General features: G+C 38.7%; 1 protein-coding gene across 2 annotated transcripts in view; it reads right to left on the reverse strand.

Moving 5' to 3' along the window:
- The window catches only part of acin1b (apoptotic chromatin condensation inducer 1b), a 29,259-nt gene extending 13,078 nt beyond the window's left edge, over window positions 1–16,181 (reverse strand). The window contains exons 1-7 of one of the 2 annotated variants that reach the window (XM_038270425.1): window positions 15,980–16,181; window positions 12,311–12,376; window positions 12,091–12,202; window positions 11,899–11,969; window positions 8,577–9,878; window positions 7,857–7,939; window positions 2,274–2,394 (exon numbers count right to left, since the gene is read on the reverse strand). In XM_038270425.1, the coding sequence (XP_038126353.1) occupies window positions 2,274–2,394; window positions 7,857–7,939; window positions 8,577–9,878; window positions 11,899–11,969; window positions 12,091–12,202; window positions 12,311–12,376; window positions 15,980–16,114 (1,890 nt within the window). In that variant the 5' untranslated portion in view covers window positions 16,115–16,181. The remainder of the gene's footprint in view (window positions 1–2,273; window positions 2,395–7,856; window positions 7,940–8,576; window positions 9,879–11,898; window positions 11,970–12,090; window positions 12,203–12,310; window positions 12,377–15,979) is intronic. The other variant, XM_038270426.1, reaches the window with a different exon arrangement.
- Window positions 16,182–16,363: the final 182 nt, after the last annotated feature.

Raw genomic sequence — 16,363 nt, forward strand, 5'->3', positions numbered from 1 at the left:
CTGAAGGAATGGTGTGTCCAGGCCAGGCGTTGGCTGAACGGGCTCAACTTTCCCCGTCTCAAAGGGTCAACATGACTGTCATGATCTGAGTGACTGAATCGTCCATAAATAAAAGATTCTCTTTGAGGATGTTTAAAGTTTCCACCCGCATCAAGTACAGCATTGATTCTCAGTCCAAAGTCAGTACTGCACGGCACCAGCAGAGGGGCGAGCATCAGATTATGGGCAGAGTTTAAATCCAAGCTGTAGTTTTTCCTGAGGACGACGCCTCGAGGCTTCGTTTCTCGTTCACATGGTTGCAGCAGAAGCAGGGGAGAATAAGGAGTGCGTTACAGTCCAGTTTTGTTCAAAACGGTACCCATGGTAACCGCGAACTGCTGCGGTTACCAAGGCTGCTGCTGATGCGAGCTCCGCCTCCTGCTGGCTCAGGTTTAACTCAGTGTCGTGGGGTTGCAGACTCTGGGCCTAACTCAGGTACCATCGGCGCACAAAGCGGGGCGGGAGTTGTAGAAGGAGTAGGAGTGGAAGAGGTGTTGTTGGTGGTGGTGGTGGTAGTAGTAGTACTCAGCAGGTACCAATAGGGACAATGGAAGAGGCATGGGCACCTTCATAACAAAGCAATCATGGGGTTTTAAAACAGCAATCACACCATCAATATATAGTGAGAGAGAGAGACAGAGAGAGAAGCGATCATAAAGGGAGACGGAGGCAAATAATGGACAGAGAAGAGAAGAGAGCAGCAGGAAAGGGAAATCAAAGCAAGACAGGAAAAGAAAGGAAGTGACAACAGTGTGAAAGGAACAGCAGCAAGCTTCATCATGCAGCTCGGCGTGCACACACTGTTAACATCCATCATCCATGCAAACCCAAAACAGGTAGAACGATAGAAGCCACACGCTGACAAATGCCACAACATAGATCCAAAACTAATATATCTGCTAATCTCGATTAAAACACCTCTGATCGATAGATTTCCTTCCTGCTTCTCTACTACTTAAGACTGAGCAGTGATGTGAGCACTGAGGAAGAAACTGTTTCTGCAACTCTTACTAAGCATCCTTTATCTAATGTAAAGAAGCAAACCATCTGGAAGAGCATGCCCTGATTAAAGTAGGATATGAAGTAGTTCTGCACAAGCGTGAAATGCATCCATTACAGCACCCAAAGCTAAACAATTAGTAAGGAAACTATCGAGTATGGTACGGGGAGAAAATGGAAAGAAGAGATCAAACAATCAGGCTTTCCTGGCTGATTCTTCCATGTCTAAACTGCAATATCCCCCCTTTCAGAAATAAATAAATGAATACTCTACAGGTCATCTGAAAGAAATATGCTTTTTTTTTTTTACTTATCTTTTGTCCATATTAAATTAAAGCATCCATATTTGAAATAAATCCTAGACAACAAGAAACTCATTTTCACTCCATTTATGATCTTTTTCCAGCGGCTCACCATTACAGCAACGGGCTCTGCCTAATTTGATGCTGGATGCATACTTGATTTAATTAAGTCAATCACGCAATTAGCATTCAGTCTTAGGTTGGTTTTGTAGTTCCTAACTGCCATGGCATTTCTAGACACCCAGGATCTGATGGTAGGTCTGAAATGGTGCATCAGGACAGGAGGAAAATAAAAAAAAACAACATCTGCAGCCAGTGGGAGCTCAATAAGAGGCTCCTGCTGCAGTCAAATACAGCAGCACTGCTGAATCCAATTACTAAGCAATAGCTGCTATCTCGCAGAGTGAGAGCTTTTAAATCAAACGTTTTTCCTCACAGGACATTAGGAGCGATACAATGGAAGCCCGCCCTGAAACATGAACGCTCCGCTCCAATATAGCAGCACGTAACCTATCGGCGCATGGAGCAGACAGACAACAGATGCGTGTGGGACCATCCGCATGAATAAGCTTGCCAGGAAGTTGGAAGATGCGTTAATAGCAGATGGAAGGAATGAGTTAATTCCCAATACCTCCAAGACCCAAGTCCAACTCAGCCCCTTTGGTTTCAGTGATTATCTAAAGATCAAATTTAAAATGTGTCTGTTTAAGTTTTGCAACTACTTTTGTATTGAAGAGTATCAAAAGAAAAAAAAAGTTCAGTTTTACGTTTGATCAAACTTCAGGGCTAGGTTGGTTTTGAGTGACCCTCCCCCAGCATTGCTCATGAAACATGCTTTCACATGAGTGAGGATGCAGGTTAGTGGGAGATAGAGCCAAGACCCCAAAAAATAAAAGACAAAAAAAACACCCACAACCTTCCCAGTGACCTTACCTCCTCCGTGCGGCTCTCGCTGCTCTCAGGCTCAGCCCCAGATGCTGGCTGCTGGGCCATGGAGCTCTCAGAGTCCGGTTCCACCTCGGTAACGGCAGCTGTGCTGGGCTCGGACACCTCCCTGCAGGGAACCAAACCACCGTCAAGGAGACGTATCGCAGCACGTTGAACATTCGTGAGCGTTTAACTAAAGTTCTCAACATGGCTGTTAGCCTGCGTTTTACGCCGGGCTGTATGAGGGTTTGTTTGTGCAGCAGGACACAACATGAGTAGGTCAAGACGGGGGGAGAAGCAGGAAGTCAGAAGAAGAAGGGGCGCTGGAGGCTGGTGATCTGGGTCACTGCTGCTATAAATACCTCGCCCGCTAACTGACACCCAGGGTCACAAACCGACTCATACTCTAGACGTACACTCACAGAGGAGACTGTGGGTGGTCTTTATCTGATCCGTCAGGGGGTCTCTCAGCTGAACCTTCACCGTGCGAACCAATCAGACCTCACACAGGCCCACTCTAATTGAGCATTTTAATACTTTTTATAAACAAACAACCCAGGAAACATTTTATTTTTAGCCAACCATCAACCCACTCCGGCAGCAACAGCAGAGGCTTCTACCTTCATGGTTTGACAGAAGCAGCACCCTGTAGGTGGGAGGATTTAATCCTCCGGCAACCCTTCCTTATCTCTCTTCTCTGATTCCTTCACTGCTTTGGGCTCCCTGGAACTATATGTCACTGTTTGCATAACAGAAAACTGAAAAAATGCAAACTATGTGAAACAGAACAGGAGGAGTTGCCTTTAGATTGGTGAAATGAGACTAAAGATGATGCCAAATGACCTATAGTAATACAAATATTCCAATAATATCAAGATACTTTTAAATGGAAAACAAAGCCATGATTAGTCTGTACAGCATGTAGAAACAAGCCCTGATAAGGAAGGACAAAAGGAAAAATGTGACCTTTAAATGAATGAGGTACTTGAATATAAAGTACTGTAAGGCCCTTTTCCATTCATTTATATTTTCTTTGGTTCATCTAAACAGAATGCAGATGATTTTCCATTACAGTTGGGCACCAACGGCAATTTTTTAATACTATTCATGCATAATGTTACATTATATTATCTTAAGTATAAATAAAATCCATTAAAAGTGCTTTTAGCAGCTCAAAGATTTGAAATAAGCCGTAGATTCACTGCAAGGTCTCCTACAAGATGCTTCACCAGTCGACCTTTGCATTTTTTTTTTCTTAAAATACAAAAGATGCCTCCTGGCATCATTTCAAAGACTCTCCCGGACGAGGGCCTAAAAAAGTAAAAACAGGCTGGAGCTCCAGCAGAGCCTGTTCAACCAACACTAAAGCTTAGTAAAAAGGTTTGGTCACAGCAAAAGAACACGGCTTTTTTTAACCTTTCAGGAAACGGTACTAAATTTCTCCAACATTTTGTAAAGGATTATATGTCAAATTGTTAAAGCCGAGGCCGGAGGCACACCTGCACAGGTGTAACTAAAGATTCAACCCTTTATAGCCTGGACAGGGTAAGGGGGGCAAACCCGTGACACAAGGTAACCATGATTATTGCCCTTAAAGCAATAAAGATCTTAGCAAAGAGATGAATAATCAATTAACTTATCCTCTTAAAAAAATAGCTCTCTACTCATCCGGTAAGACAGGAATGAGGAAGCACAATGAAGTCCAACTGTCACCTGAAGGTTAGTTTCATAAGCTGTAAAAAAGGGACCATAAAATCCACTTATACATGTCAAACTACCTAATAAAGCCGATCAAAGAGATTCGATCCAACATAAATGACCAGAATGAGCCGATAAGAAGGCCCAACACATTTGTAAGCTGTTAAATAAAAAGGTAAAGTGAGCTCCCACAGGAGAAGATCATGAATGCTGGAACCAGCTGGAGAATTATAGCACACCATGAGGGATCAGTGTACAGCCAGCAGATGTCTGCTTTAATGATCTCCCCTGACAATGCAAAGACCATCACCTAACTACATTACACATTCATTTTTAAATTAAAAAAAATCTACATGCAAGGAAAAAAAAAACATGAGCTAGAAACACTAGGAGTGTGTTCTTGTGCAACACAAGTGAGAGAAATCAATGTTTTTTTTTTCTTCTATGATCTCTGAGGACATTGGTTATTCATTAGTTTCGTTCAATTAAAGGCTATTTGAGGCACTGATCCCCCCCCACCAGCCCCTTATCCCCCAACAAGAAATCTTCCTGCTCCTTCACCCAACAAAAGGCTTTCATCAACGCCCCCACCCCCGTTTTTTCCCTCACATGGGCGAACATGCAACACGCTAACCAGGCCGATGTGAATGGATGACATGATATTTCACAGCCAGGCTTTAGCTGCCGGCTAATCGGCGGCGACAGAACAAACGTTAAAAAAAAAAATCTATTTCAATTTCTACCCAATAGATGGAAAAGTACAAGCAGCAACCTGAAGCCTCCCGTCGCCTTTTTTTTTTCTTTTGGCTCACCCTTACCCGTTTTTGTTGCCTTCGGACAGCATTATGACCGGCCGTGAAAGAAACACTCTCAGGTGGGGGGATCGGCACGGTGGGACTGGAGGAGGTTTAGCTCGATTAAAGGCTGAAAGCGGGGAAATGAAACGATAAAGCTAATCAGCTCGCTGCTGTTTCTCACAAGCCGTACACTGCGTCGGAATCAGGGATGCGGTACATGCACGATGGCCATGTTGGCTAGGACGAGTGAGCCTTACAGAATGCGTGGCCGACTTCCGGTGCCGGATTTCCAAAGTAAAAGCATGACGCGTTAAAGTCTTGAGTTCGATTACGGATAATTTTATGGGCACTAACATAATCTGTGCTTTAATATAAGGACAGGAAAGCACAGAAAATTATTATTGTTCTTAAATACAACTCCGTTATTTTGTGGTAAAAGAGGAGGATTAGGGCCACTGAAACTGATTTTTACATTTTATATCAGTATAATATAAGAAAAAAGTCAGAATTCTGACTTTAACCTTAGAATTCTGACTTTTTTCTCTGAATTCTGACTTTAATCTTCGAATTCTGACTTTTCTCCCAGAATTCTGACTTTTTTCTCTGAATTCTGACCCTTTTCTCTTAATTCTGATTTTAATCTCAGAATTCTGACTTTTTTCTCTGAATGCTGACTTTTTTTTAGAATTCTGACTTTAATCTTGGAATTCTGACTTTTTTCCCTGAATTCTGACTTTTTTCTCTGAAATCTGACCCTTTTCTCTTAATTCTGATTTTAATCTCAGAATTCGGACTTTTTTCTCTGAATACTGACTTTATTTTAGAATTCTGACTTTAATCTTGGAATTCTGACTTTTTTCTCTGAATTCTGACTTTAATCTCAGAACAGTTAACAAACATGTTAGCATCAAGCGGCAGCCATGTCTGTTTTAGAGACTAAACTAGCTCTCGTTTTAATCACCTTCTGCTCTTCCATTAATGAAATAGCATCACCGGGAACCCCTAGTTGCCTAATTCTGTCATTTTCTACCAATGTATCACTGGCCCTCCCAAACAACTCACATCTTTGTCAGTGAAGCTGAGTGCTACCACATCTCTTCCTTCATGGTTCCCATCTACATTAAGATCCAAAATTCTCAGATGAAAGTCAGAATTCTGAGATTGAAGTCAGATTTTTGAGAAAAAAGTGAGAATTCTGAGATTTTTTTTCACATATTAAACTGAAATATTTAAAAATCAGTTAACTTCTTCTTTTTTTTTCAGTGGCCCTAATGCTCGTCCTTACCCAATAACTAACTAAATAAATAACTGGAGTATTTTTTTAAAGGCAAATTCCACAGTTATAAGTATTTGTTCACAAAATCAATGTGACTTTTAATTTTGAAAAGAAAAAAACATTCTTTTACAAATATTATAGTCAATAAGAGTACTGCTAAATTGCTGCTAACTAGCATTTTTCCACAGATATTTTGATCAGTTATTATTGTATTATTAGTCCTTGAACATTGGAAGGCTTCCTTGCTTTCATGCTAATATTTAGCTCCATCCACAGATCCAATCATTTAAAAACAAATATGCCTCTGAATTTATTTCATCCCTGATTTGTGCCACTCCATTAGCACTACTCATTATGCTTTAGACTACAAACTCCTTTATTTTTGACAATACATTTATTGTAAATGTAATATAATAAATAAACTATAAGGAACATCTTCAACTATTAAAAAAAATGTTGTACAATTTTTATGTGAAAAATCAGTCCTTTCAATTTATGACTTCCTTCCTTTTCTTGCTCCACCACCAAAATCTGACTAATAAAAGAATCATCCTTTAATGGTGTTTCTCTCAGATCCTCTCTCAGGTTTTTGCTAGTCTTAAGACCTTGTGATTTGTGATTATGTCTCCATAGACCAAATAACATCAAGGATATCCAGTGCAATGAAACATTCATGAGGAATTGATTTCCCCTCTAATATCATCTAGCAGCTTAACCCCCTGAAAACAGCTAAATATAACAGATTCTTTATAATACATAGAGAACTGTGCTCCTTTTATCCACCTTTAATGTCTTTATGAAAATAGCATGTGTCTCAGAGAAAGCCTGCTTTAACAAAACAGTTAAGTGAGGCTTAATTTAAATAATTCCTCAAATTTGGGAGTTTTTATCTGTGAATGATCTACGGTATATCTTAGAGTTAAAATGCCTTTGAGTTAAATAGTTATAGAGGAAAAAAGGCTAAAAAATAAAATAAAATAATGCAAAGCTCAAAACTGATTTCCTTTAAACATCTTCTTGCACACAAATTGTGAAGCACTGCTTCGATCGTTCTAAACTATAAAATAATATGTATGTTTCAGCACATTAATATCAGCTGCTATACTTGCACAATAAATTTACATCTGCTTTTCTCTTGTACAACTAACTTAATTAAGATTAAAAAGGCAAAAAAAAAAAAAAAACCTTGATTCAAACATCCTCATATTTAGTAGCAACCAGAGATACTTTGTTGAGTCTAATAGATGCAAACCACAGAACAACTGGCTTGTTATTCAACCATGTCTAACAAGCATCCGCTTCTGGGATTTCAGTGTAATAGTAAATAGGAAAATAGCATGTTTATTAAAAAATATTGAAGTTTTTAAAAGCAAAACGGTGATAAATATTCATGGTCCAACTGATAATTGACTATTGTAGAAAATCAGAGCTGAGGAGGTCTAAACTACTCAAATCTAAAGACAAGTATAGTTAAGAGGCATACCTACAGAGAGGGTTTGGAGCAAATAAAAGTCCTTTAAATTAAATAAAACAGTCAGTCTTGTTCCAGAACAATACAATAACATCTATGAAACTGTATTAGATCATATAGAATACCCTAAACTATCATGTACTAGGAGTTATTTGCTGGTCTTCCATGATAAACAACAGCTTTAAGCCTGTTATATACTCTAGGAACTGTAATGTAAATTTAGCTAATGTGTAGAGTTGAAAAAAAAAATATCTAAAACTTTTTACTAGAATGACTGTTTTTGAATGTTTTTGTGGAATAATTATAGACTTGGTTATATTTGGAAAATCTTTTTAATGTTCACTTACCTTTTTGAAAGGTTAGGTTTCTCAGAGTCTTTATTCAACTTAGTCTTTTCATTAACCTCTGCCCTTTGTCCTTCGTCTGCCTTCTGTGAAACGAATAAGAGTAAAACAAATGAAAAAAAAGATGCAAACAAGACAATACTTATTTTAAATGTGTGTGCAAGAAGAAAGCCTTCAAGTTATATTCACTATAAGGGCTTAAAAAAGAGAAGAAAACCCAAACCTGACCAGGATCTGGGATAAAACACTCAAACCGGAGCTCTGAGTATCTAAGATCTAAGTATGATAGAAAACGACTCCCTAAACTTTGAACCTGTTATTCTGACTAAAATAATGCAAAATTCTTATTATTTTTGGCTTTTAAAAACTAACTTCAAAGTATGTTTCTTAATTTCTATGATCAGGGCTTCATGTCCTGAAGATTTTGCCAATTTATGCATTTGCTAAATTCTCATAAAGTTAAATATGGTGTTTCCTTTCAACATTATACAAAACCTTTAAAATATATTGTTTTTAATCAGGGAAATAAGCAGAAAGTGTCAACATGTTTCCCATTAACACATTTCTAAATTGCTATTAGTCAGTAAACCCCTGATATATATATATATATTTATTTTCTTCCTCATCAAGAGTTAAAAGCTTCAGGGTTGCTATCAGAATATTCTCTACTTTCTCATGTCCTGAGGCCTTCAGCATGAAAAACACCCACACTGAGGCACCAACCTTCAGCTGACTGGCAGGCTGAACTTTATCCCTGGAGGAGGAAGAAGAGGATGATGATGATGATGAGCGTGAGGAAGACTCTGATTTGGAGTCTGAATCTGAGGAGGAGTCTGAATCTTTTTCTGCAGCTGCTGCTTTCTGGTCAATCCTCTCCTCCTCTTGTTTCTTTTCTTCCTCCTCCTTTAACCGCTGCTCCTCTCTTCTCTTCTCCTCCTCTTTGTGTTTCTTTTCTTTTTCCAACTCCTGGTGTCTTTTTTCCTCTTCCTCTTTCTGTCGCTGCTTCCTCTCCTCTTGCAGCCGTTCTCTTTCCTTTTCCTTCTCTTCCTCCAGGCGTTTCTTCTCCATTTCTTGCTCCTGCCTTTTCAGACGCTCTCCCTCCCTCTCCTCCTTCCGCTGTCTCTCTCCTTCCTGTTGCGTTTTTGTTTCCGATGACGGAAGAGGGGATTCACTGGAACACGTAGCGGTTGAATGTGCCGTTTCTCCGGAGAACCCAGGAGATGAGGTCCCTTCCTCCGACTCCATCCTGTCCATGAGCAGTGAGAGGGGGCCGGAGCGGCGCTTCACAGGAGGCTCGGGGCTGCTGGAGCCGGAGCTGGAGCCGGAGTCTTGCCTCTGCATGGGGGGAGGCGGGAAAGAGTCCATCCCATCTGGAGCTCCTCTTTCTTGATCATCTGGGGGGCTTTGCTTTGGAGTGTCAGGTAGGGGGAAGAGGTTAGGGGGTGGAGAGGGGGGAGGTGTTGGGTGACGCAGCTGCATGGGAGTGTCGTGTACCTGCGGAGGAGGGATGTGCTGAGGAGGCTGAAGCTTGCGTTTGGATCTTGCAGTAGCTGATGACGCACTGGGAGCCACCGGCTGCTTTGAGGGAACCGTTGCCTTTCTCCTTCTTGCCCCTCCAGGACCTGGTCCCCAATCCTCGTCTTCATCGCTGTCATCATCGTCCTCCTCCTCCTCATCGCTGTCGTCTTTAACGTGGTTTTCAGCGGAACTCCGGGCGGAGCGGCTGAGATTGAGCGCAGGCTGAGCTTTTTTTGGAGTGGCTGCTTCCTTCTCCTGGCCTGGGGGCAAAGCGGCTGCGTATCCTTGCATGTCAGGCTGTCCCAGGACACGGACTGAGAAGGAGGCGACAGCTCGTGGAGGGGAGGTGGCTGATGGCTCCTTGGGTCCTTGGGGGCCGCGCTGCAAACGCGCTCTTGGGGCTTCAGTAGACTCTCGGCGGTGGGAAGCGGGAGCAGATCCACGACCACTCACAGAGTTATCCCCTCCAACATCAGGACCAGAGGGCTGCTCCAGGGTGCCTTGATGCTTTTGGACAAGGATGACAACTAAATTACATTTTTGAAGGTTTTTAAAATAACATTTAGGTTTGAAATGTTTATCTGTATCAGTTAGATACAATAAAAAACAAGGGAAGTAGCTATTTATTATAAAGCAATAAAGCATTGGGAGAAATTTGTTAAGCTTAAGCAGCTCAAACTGCTTTGTGTCTTCTGGTTTTTAGGTAGAAAATAATTATAAAGAGGAACACAAAGAAACTATTATTTAAATAAAATTAAAAAATTTTATAATTCACTTTTATTTATGTTTGCCAAAAGCATCACTAACTGCAGATTCAGCTTCAGGTATGTCCATCAGCTTCACACATCTACAGCCTGATTCTTATCCCACTCTTTGTACAAAAGCAGAAAACTTAGGCTTTATTTCAATTGCCAAGAACGCGAGTATGGACTCGTATTCTTGTCAAGTATGTTATTGACAAGAACACAGGAAGTATGCACTCGGGGAGAACGCGAGCACAGAACAAATCTGTGTCAATTGGAACAGAAGCGTACTTCAGACCACAGACTCGGCTCGTCTAGAGCTGCATTTCTCCTCCTGTTATTAATAGTCTGTAGATAATAATAAATTCTTACTTTTTTCTTTTATTGGGGGAATAATAATTAACAAAGTCAGATAAACACAAATCAAATTAACATTTTGCCAAATAAAACAAAAAACTCACACACAGCTGTGGTTAGCCCTGGCTGTGGTTATCCTCGGAGCTTCGCTGGATGCCACGGTCCTCTCAACATCAGAATTTTTTTTTAAACTACGCACTAAATCAGTAAACGGGTCATATAGTGATGCTTAAAAGTATAATGTTCTCGCCCCAAATGATCTTAAAACGTACTTTTTTAACAACGGCAACAGAAAAGAGAACTTTTAACTTAATACTCTAAGCTCTGTAAGCGCTCAATTGAAAGCTGTAGCTGCTGCAATGCATGCTGGGACAGCTGTCAATCTCACGAACGGACAAGTCTGCTCTGATGTGTACTCGGTAAATAGGGAGGGGCAAGAACAACATCCGGGGACTCTGTCTGTTCTTGTGAATTGGAACAGTACTAGGGCTGAGGGTGATGACGTTTCACGAGTACACGAGCACATGAGATCGCACAAGTACACATATTGAGAAACGGCCTTAGACTCACTCGATGTGAAACGTCTGTGAATAGAAACGTTCCAAATGTTCCTGCTGTGGATTCTTAATAGGATTCAGGTCAGGCCTTCAACTGGGCTCCTTGATTAGAGGGTGAGTCTTGAGGATCAGGATCGTTATGGTTCTCCTGCTGGAAGGGGGAACCTTTTCTCTTGTTTCAAATGTTTGGTTTTTTTTGTGTTGTTTAGCACCATTTTTCTTCCCATTAACCATGACCCCACAGTAGATAAGCACTTTCCTCCACACTGTAACGCTACTGCTACCATGTTTACCAGGTGGATGGTGTGTTCAGAGTCAAGTGCAATGTTTTCGTCCACGTACAGTTTGTTCTGTCCATGTTTGTTTTCTGATGCCTATTCAAGATTTTGGCAAACTGCTAACATGACTTTTTATTACGTTCACTTCTTCTCCATCTCTCTTAAAAAAGCCATAATGCTGCAGTGTACTACAGCCAGTAATGGTCTTTCCAACAGATTAATGTGTGTAAGTTCACATTTTAGTATTAAAAATGTTTTTATTGCTCTGATGTAATGAGATAATCTTTAATCCTGTATTTTTACCAGATGCAAATCCTCTTAAATAACAAAAACGTGTGAAATTACTATATTTTTAGGTCCCTGAGAACTGAGTTATTGAAATAAATAAACAGTTGTAACTACATAATCTAATATAAGGAATATAGGGTATATATATATATATATATATATATATATATATATATATATATATATATATATATATATATATATATATATATATATATATATAATATTTTTTTTTTTTTAAAGTACCATAACTTTACAACATAATATTGATTCTCTTTCCTGTTATTTAATTCCGGTTACTGACCTTGCTGGTGAAGGGAGGGCTGTCATTTTCTTCAGACTGGTCTTCATCTTCCTCTGCTCCAGCTGGGCTTTCTGCAAAAAAAAAAAAAAAAAAAAAAAAAAAAAAAAAAAAAATACACACAGCAGCCTTTAAAGTCATGTTGCTTCTTTACCATATGTCTGGCTCTTTTGAGTGTTTATTGAAGAGTTTTACCATCGGCCTCCTCCTCCCGCTGGGCCTCTCTCGCAAGTCTCTGTCGTAGGAGCTCTTGCTGCTGGGCCAGGTACTGTTTAATGAAACTGTTCTGACACATCTCTTCTCCTATCTAAAAATTAAAACAAAAAAACAGAGCAACACAAAAACAAACTTTAAACTGCAGGAACTGTAGTTGAAATGTTTTCAGAGCAACTTGGCTTAGAGAAAGAGGTCCAACCTGTGAATTAGGCTGCAGCCCACTATGAGAAGATGATGACCTCTGTAGGTTTTCCAGCATCAGAGCCTATTGGGAATAAAAAATAAAAAATAAAAATAAAAAAAGCAAAGAAAAAATATAAATCCTTTATTGTCCAACAATGGGGAAATTCATAATCTGCATTTTGGCACATCCCCTTGGGGAGCAGTGGGCTGCCATTGTGGGGGCCCTGGGTAGCAATCAGTATTTAAGGAATTCGCTCAGGAACCCAGAGTGGAGGCTGTGGGAATCAAACTAGGTACTTGCAGCCTTCTCAGAACACAAGCGCACTGCTCTAACCCACTAGGCCAACACTCCCCAATCAATACAGATATGGAAACAGACTCTGTTTATAATCATCAAAGCAACAGAGAAAGGGTTTCAAGAAACTGATATTAGCTGCAAATACTGAACATTAAATCCTTCTTTCTAAAATCTGACTTATGAGCTTCTATTTTTACAGAAACTATGTTCTTTGAAGGGAGTGCTATAATCCAAATGCCATTTATAAGGTATACTCTACATCCCACAGTCTGATGTTCACTAACTCAAACCTACAATGCATCCTGGTTGCTATCCCACCAAAGACTGCACTGCAGCACTGAAAAATGTTTTCACTGTATGCAAATCACAACAAAGCTTGTCTATTTCCCTATATACAGACTCAGCAATCTTCATTGTAAACCTTTACGCTGATAAAAATAATGCAACCACTTTTTGCATTTACTTAATCATATTTAGTTACTTTAACTCAATTTGTTTTATGTCCTACCCTGCTAATATGAAATGATTGTGTTAAAGTAACTAAATATGATTAGGAAAATGACAAAAAGGGTTGCATTATTTTTATTTTTTGTGCAGATATTTTCAGCCCAATACTTTCATTTGCAATATTTTCACTGCATATCAAAATGGGTACAATAGTAAATATTTATTCTACAAACACAGCAATGATATTGATCCCATCTAGTCCTATTATAACAAACATGATCCACAGTTTCTGTAAGTTTAAGCCACCTAAATAAGGGTTATTATTTCAATATAAAATCTATGTCAATGTTTCCCCATTAACTGTTTAATTGAGTTGCTTTTTGGGTGTTTCTGGGTTATGTTTCCAAGGCTTTCATACCAAGAGTTTTTAAAAAGTTCCCTATCTTTTTACAGTGTGTCCTGAGCTTCATTATGGCTTTGAGTAGAATGAGCCAGCTACCGCTATCCCTGATCAATCTGTACCTTCTTAGGAGACAAAGGGAGAAAACATTTGAGTTGGGATGTTCCAAAAAGAAGCAAGAAAAAAACAGTGTTTCATCAAAAACTGATTCAATGCTTAAAATAAGGAATTGGTGGAAAAAGTAATGGATGAATTAAATTTCTAGGAAAGAAGATCTGAGTGTATTGAAGACTTTAAGACTTAAAAGTGAAATAATTCATTATAAATCATTGAAGATTTTGTATAAAAACAACAAAAACGCCCTTCACATTTATTAATTAACTAAGAGATATTATTGATGATAAAACTCTGTTTGCCCTTTACTAATTCACACCAATAACTGGTAAACAAAAACATCATGAAGCAGACATAAGCTGAAGTAAACATCTGTTAAACTGCTGAAAACATATTTAAATTCCATCAGTTTTGCTTTATGACATTTTTTGGGACACATTGCAAATGATTCAAATAATTGCAATTACACAAGAGAGTTTTAGTTGGAATTTGCCTGTTCTAGATTTATTCAATCCCCCAACAATCAGCAGAATTAAATCAACAGTCAACAAGTTGGGTACTTTCAATGAACAATAAATGGGCTCAAGTATTTTTTCAACACACAAAACCACTTTAGATGATCATAACTGCTAAAAACAGACACATTGTGCAAGTATGGCATTGGGGTAGAAATAGAAGAACACATCACTAGAAAGGAGTCAAACTAAAAAAGTAATCTTCACTACAGTGATACTAATAACTCAAACATGATATCGATCCCAGGAAAGTATTTGATATTCTAAACCCTTTTCAATACAATCTGGATGAAAAGAAAAATTATGTAAGCAATGGCATAAAACATATCCTTATTAACCTGAATAACTCACCGTGTCCAATCTCAACATAGAAAATCTTTTTTTTTCAACAGAATTAGTCAAATAAGAGTACAAATAAATGCTAAATAAATAATCAAAATCTAAAAATAACACCAACAAAAATTTGCAAACATTACTTATTTACTTATTTATTAGTATTGATATCATGCACAATTAGTATTGTAACCGTTTACAGCCTTTAAGTATTAATACTTTTCAGAGTTTTGACAACACCACTAAAGTGGCGATCACCTTTGTAAATAATTTGGCAGTCATGTAGCAGCTGATATCAAACATATATATATATATATATATATATATATATATATATATATATATATATAAAGAGTTTAAAACTCTGTCTTCTTTATATAAGCAATCAACCTATAAATATCCTATGGATCTTTCACTTGAGTATTTTTTTTTTTTTTAAAAGCTAAAGGTATAAAAAAAAAAGATTTATCAAACTAAAAAATGTCAGTTTATTCTGGTAAAAAAAAAAAAAAACATTATTCAAAACTTTACCCCAAAAACCCAGATTTACTGTTGTCAGAAGAGATTACGGATTATTGCGAGACAGCAAGGTTTCTATGGTAAAAAGGACTGTCTCATTAATTACAGCATTAATATTAACATTAATACCAAATTTATATAAAAATATATATATATAAATTCCATCTGTTAATTGGAAAAGTTTAAGTTATACCTTGTTTATATTCTGTAATAATAAAAAATAAATCTTTAAGGAACCTTTTGCCATCTGATTATTAATCAAAAAATTATTGAGAGATTAATTGATCAGCAGCATCAACATATCTTATTCGTCCTCATGAGTAAAGGTCGTTGTAACCTCACAACTTCTGTAAATATAACCATATATATATATATATATATATATATATATATATATATATATATATATATATATATAACTCAATATATATGAATAAAAGTTGAAAAAACATGAAAATATATCTAGGATCAGGTGGCATATTAAATCAGTTGAATTGAATTCATAATAATTTATACAAACTACAAGCTGCTAATTGGATAAAAATCACGTTTAATAAAATAATCTAGATATATGTGGGAAACATTTCTGGAAAGAAAAAGTGCACACTTTAGCAGTTGATGACGCTTCCAAATATGTTTACATCGCGAGGCGCGCTCCCGTAACCTCCCCCAACACACAGACATGCGATGCGCGCGGCCGGCGGCTGTCATGTACTGTACACTGTGCGGCTGTTGGCTACTCTCAGCTTAGGCCTCGACTTGACAGGTGCACACTTCAACAGTGTGCAACACGGTGCTCAGCGAACTGTTCCAAACCCGGACTGAAGCTGTCGCTCGATAATTCAGTTGTATTGCTAGTCAGAACCATTGGACCGTCCCTACTGTTGTTTATGCGTAATATCGTGTGTGTTGATTTATGTATTCCCGCTTCTACACACAGTTACGGCCTCTAACGTTTGCCCCCCCCTCCCGATGCTGTCGCTCGCCTTCTTCTTCCCGAACTTAGCCGGACTCGACACAGACATCCAAAGCACGCGCAATTATAAAAACAAAACCTACCCCTTTAAGTCGCTTTATTAGAGTGTTTTTCTGCCCGCTTTTTGGTAGGTTCCTTTGCTCCAAAGCAGCTTTCAAATCCGCAACTCGGAGCGACTGTAGAGGTTTTCCATCAAGCGTAATATCTTCGTCCGCCATTTTGCTCGCTCCGCTCGTCTGAACTCCGACGGACGTCGCTACGGCTGCTGCGCGGCGTCACACTTCGACACTTTCCGGAGATTTTCGGCTCGTCCGGAAAGCTTTACGGTAAATATTACGGTAAATGGAGCTCAGCCGCCCCGCCGTTTATCCCGTGAAGATTAATGAAGAAAAAAAAGTTACTTTATTTGGAAACAATAAAATTTCAGGGAAACAATAAATAAAAACTTTTGGAGTAATATAAATATT

The sequence above is a fragment of the Cyprinodon tularosa genome, unplaced genomic scaffold, assembly GCF_016077235.1.
Source record: "Cyprinodon tularosa strain WSP-4 unplaced genomic scaffold, ASM1607723v1 ctg76, whole genome shotgun sequence".
Classification (NCBI taxonomy): domain Eukaryota; kingdom Metazoa; phylum Chordata; class Actinopteri; order Cyprinodontiformes; family Cyprinodontidae; genus Cyprinodon; species Cyprinodon tularosa.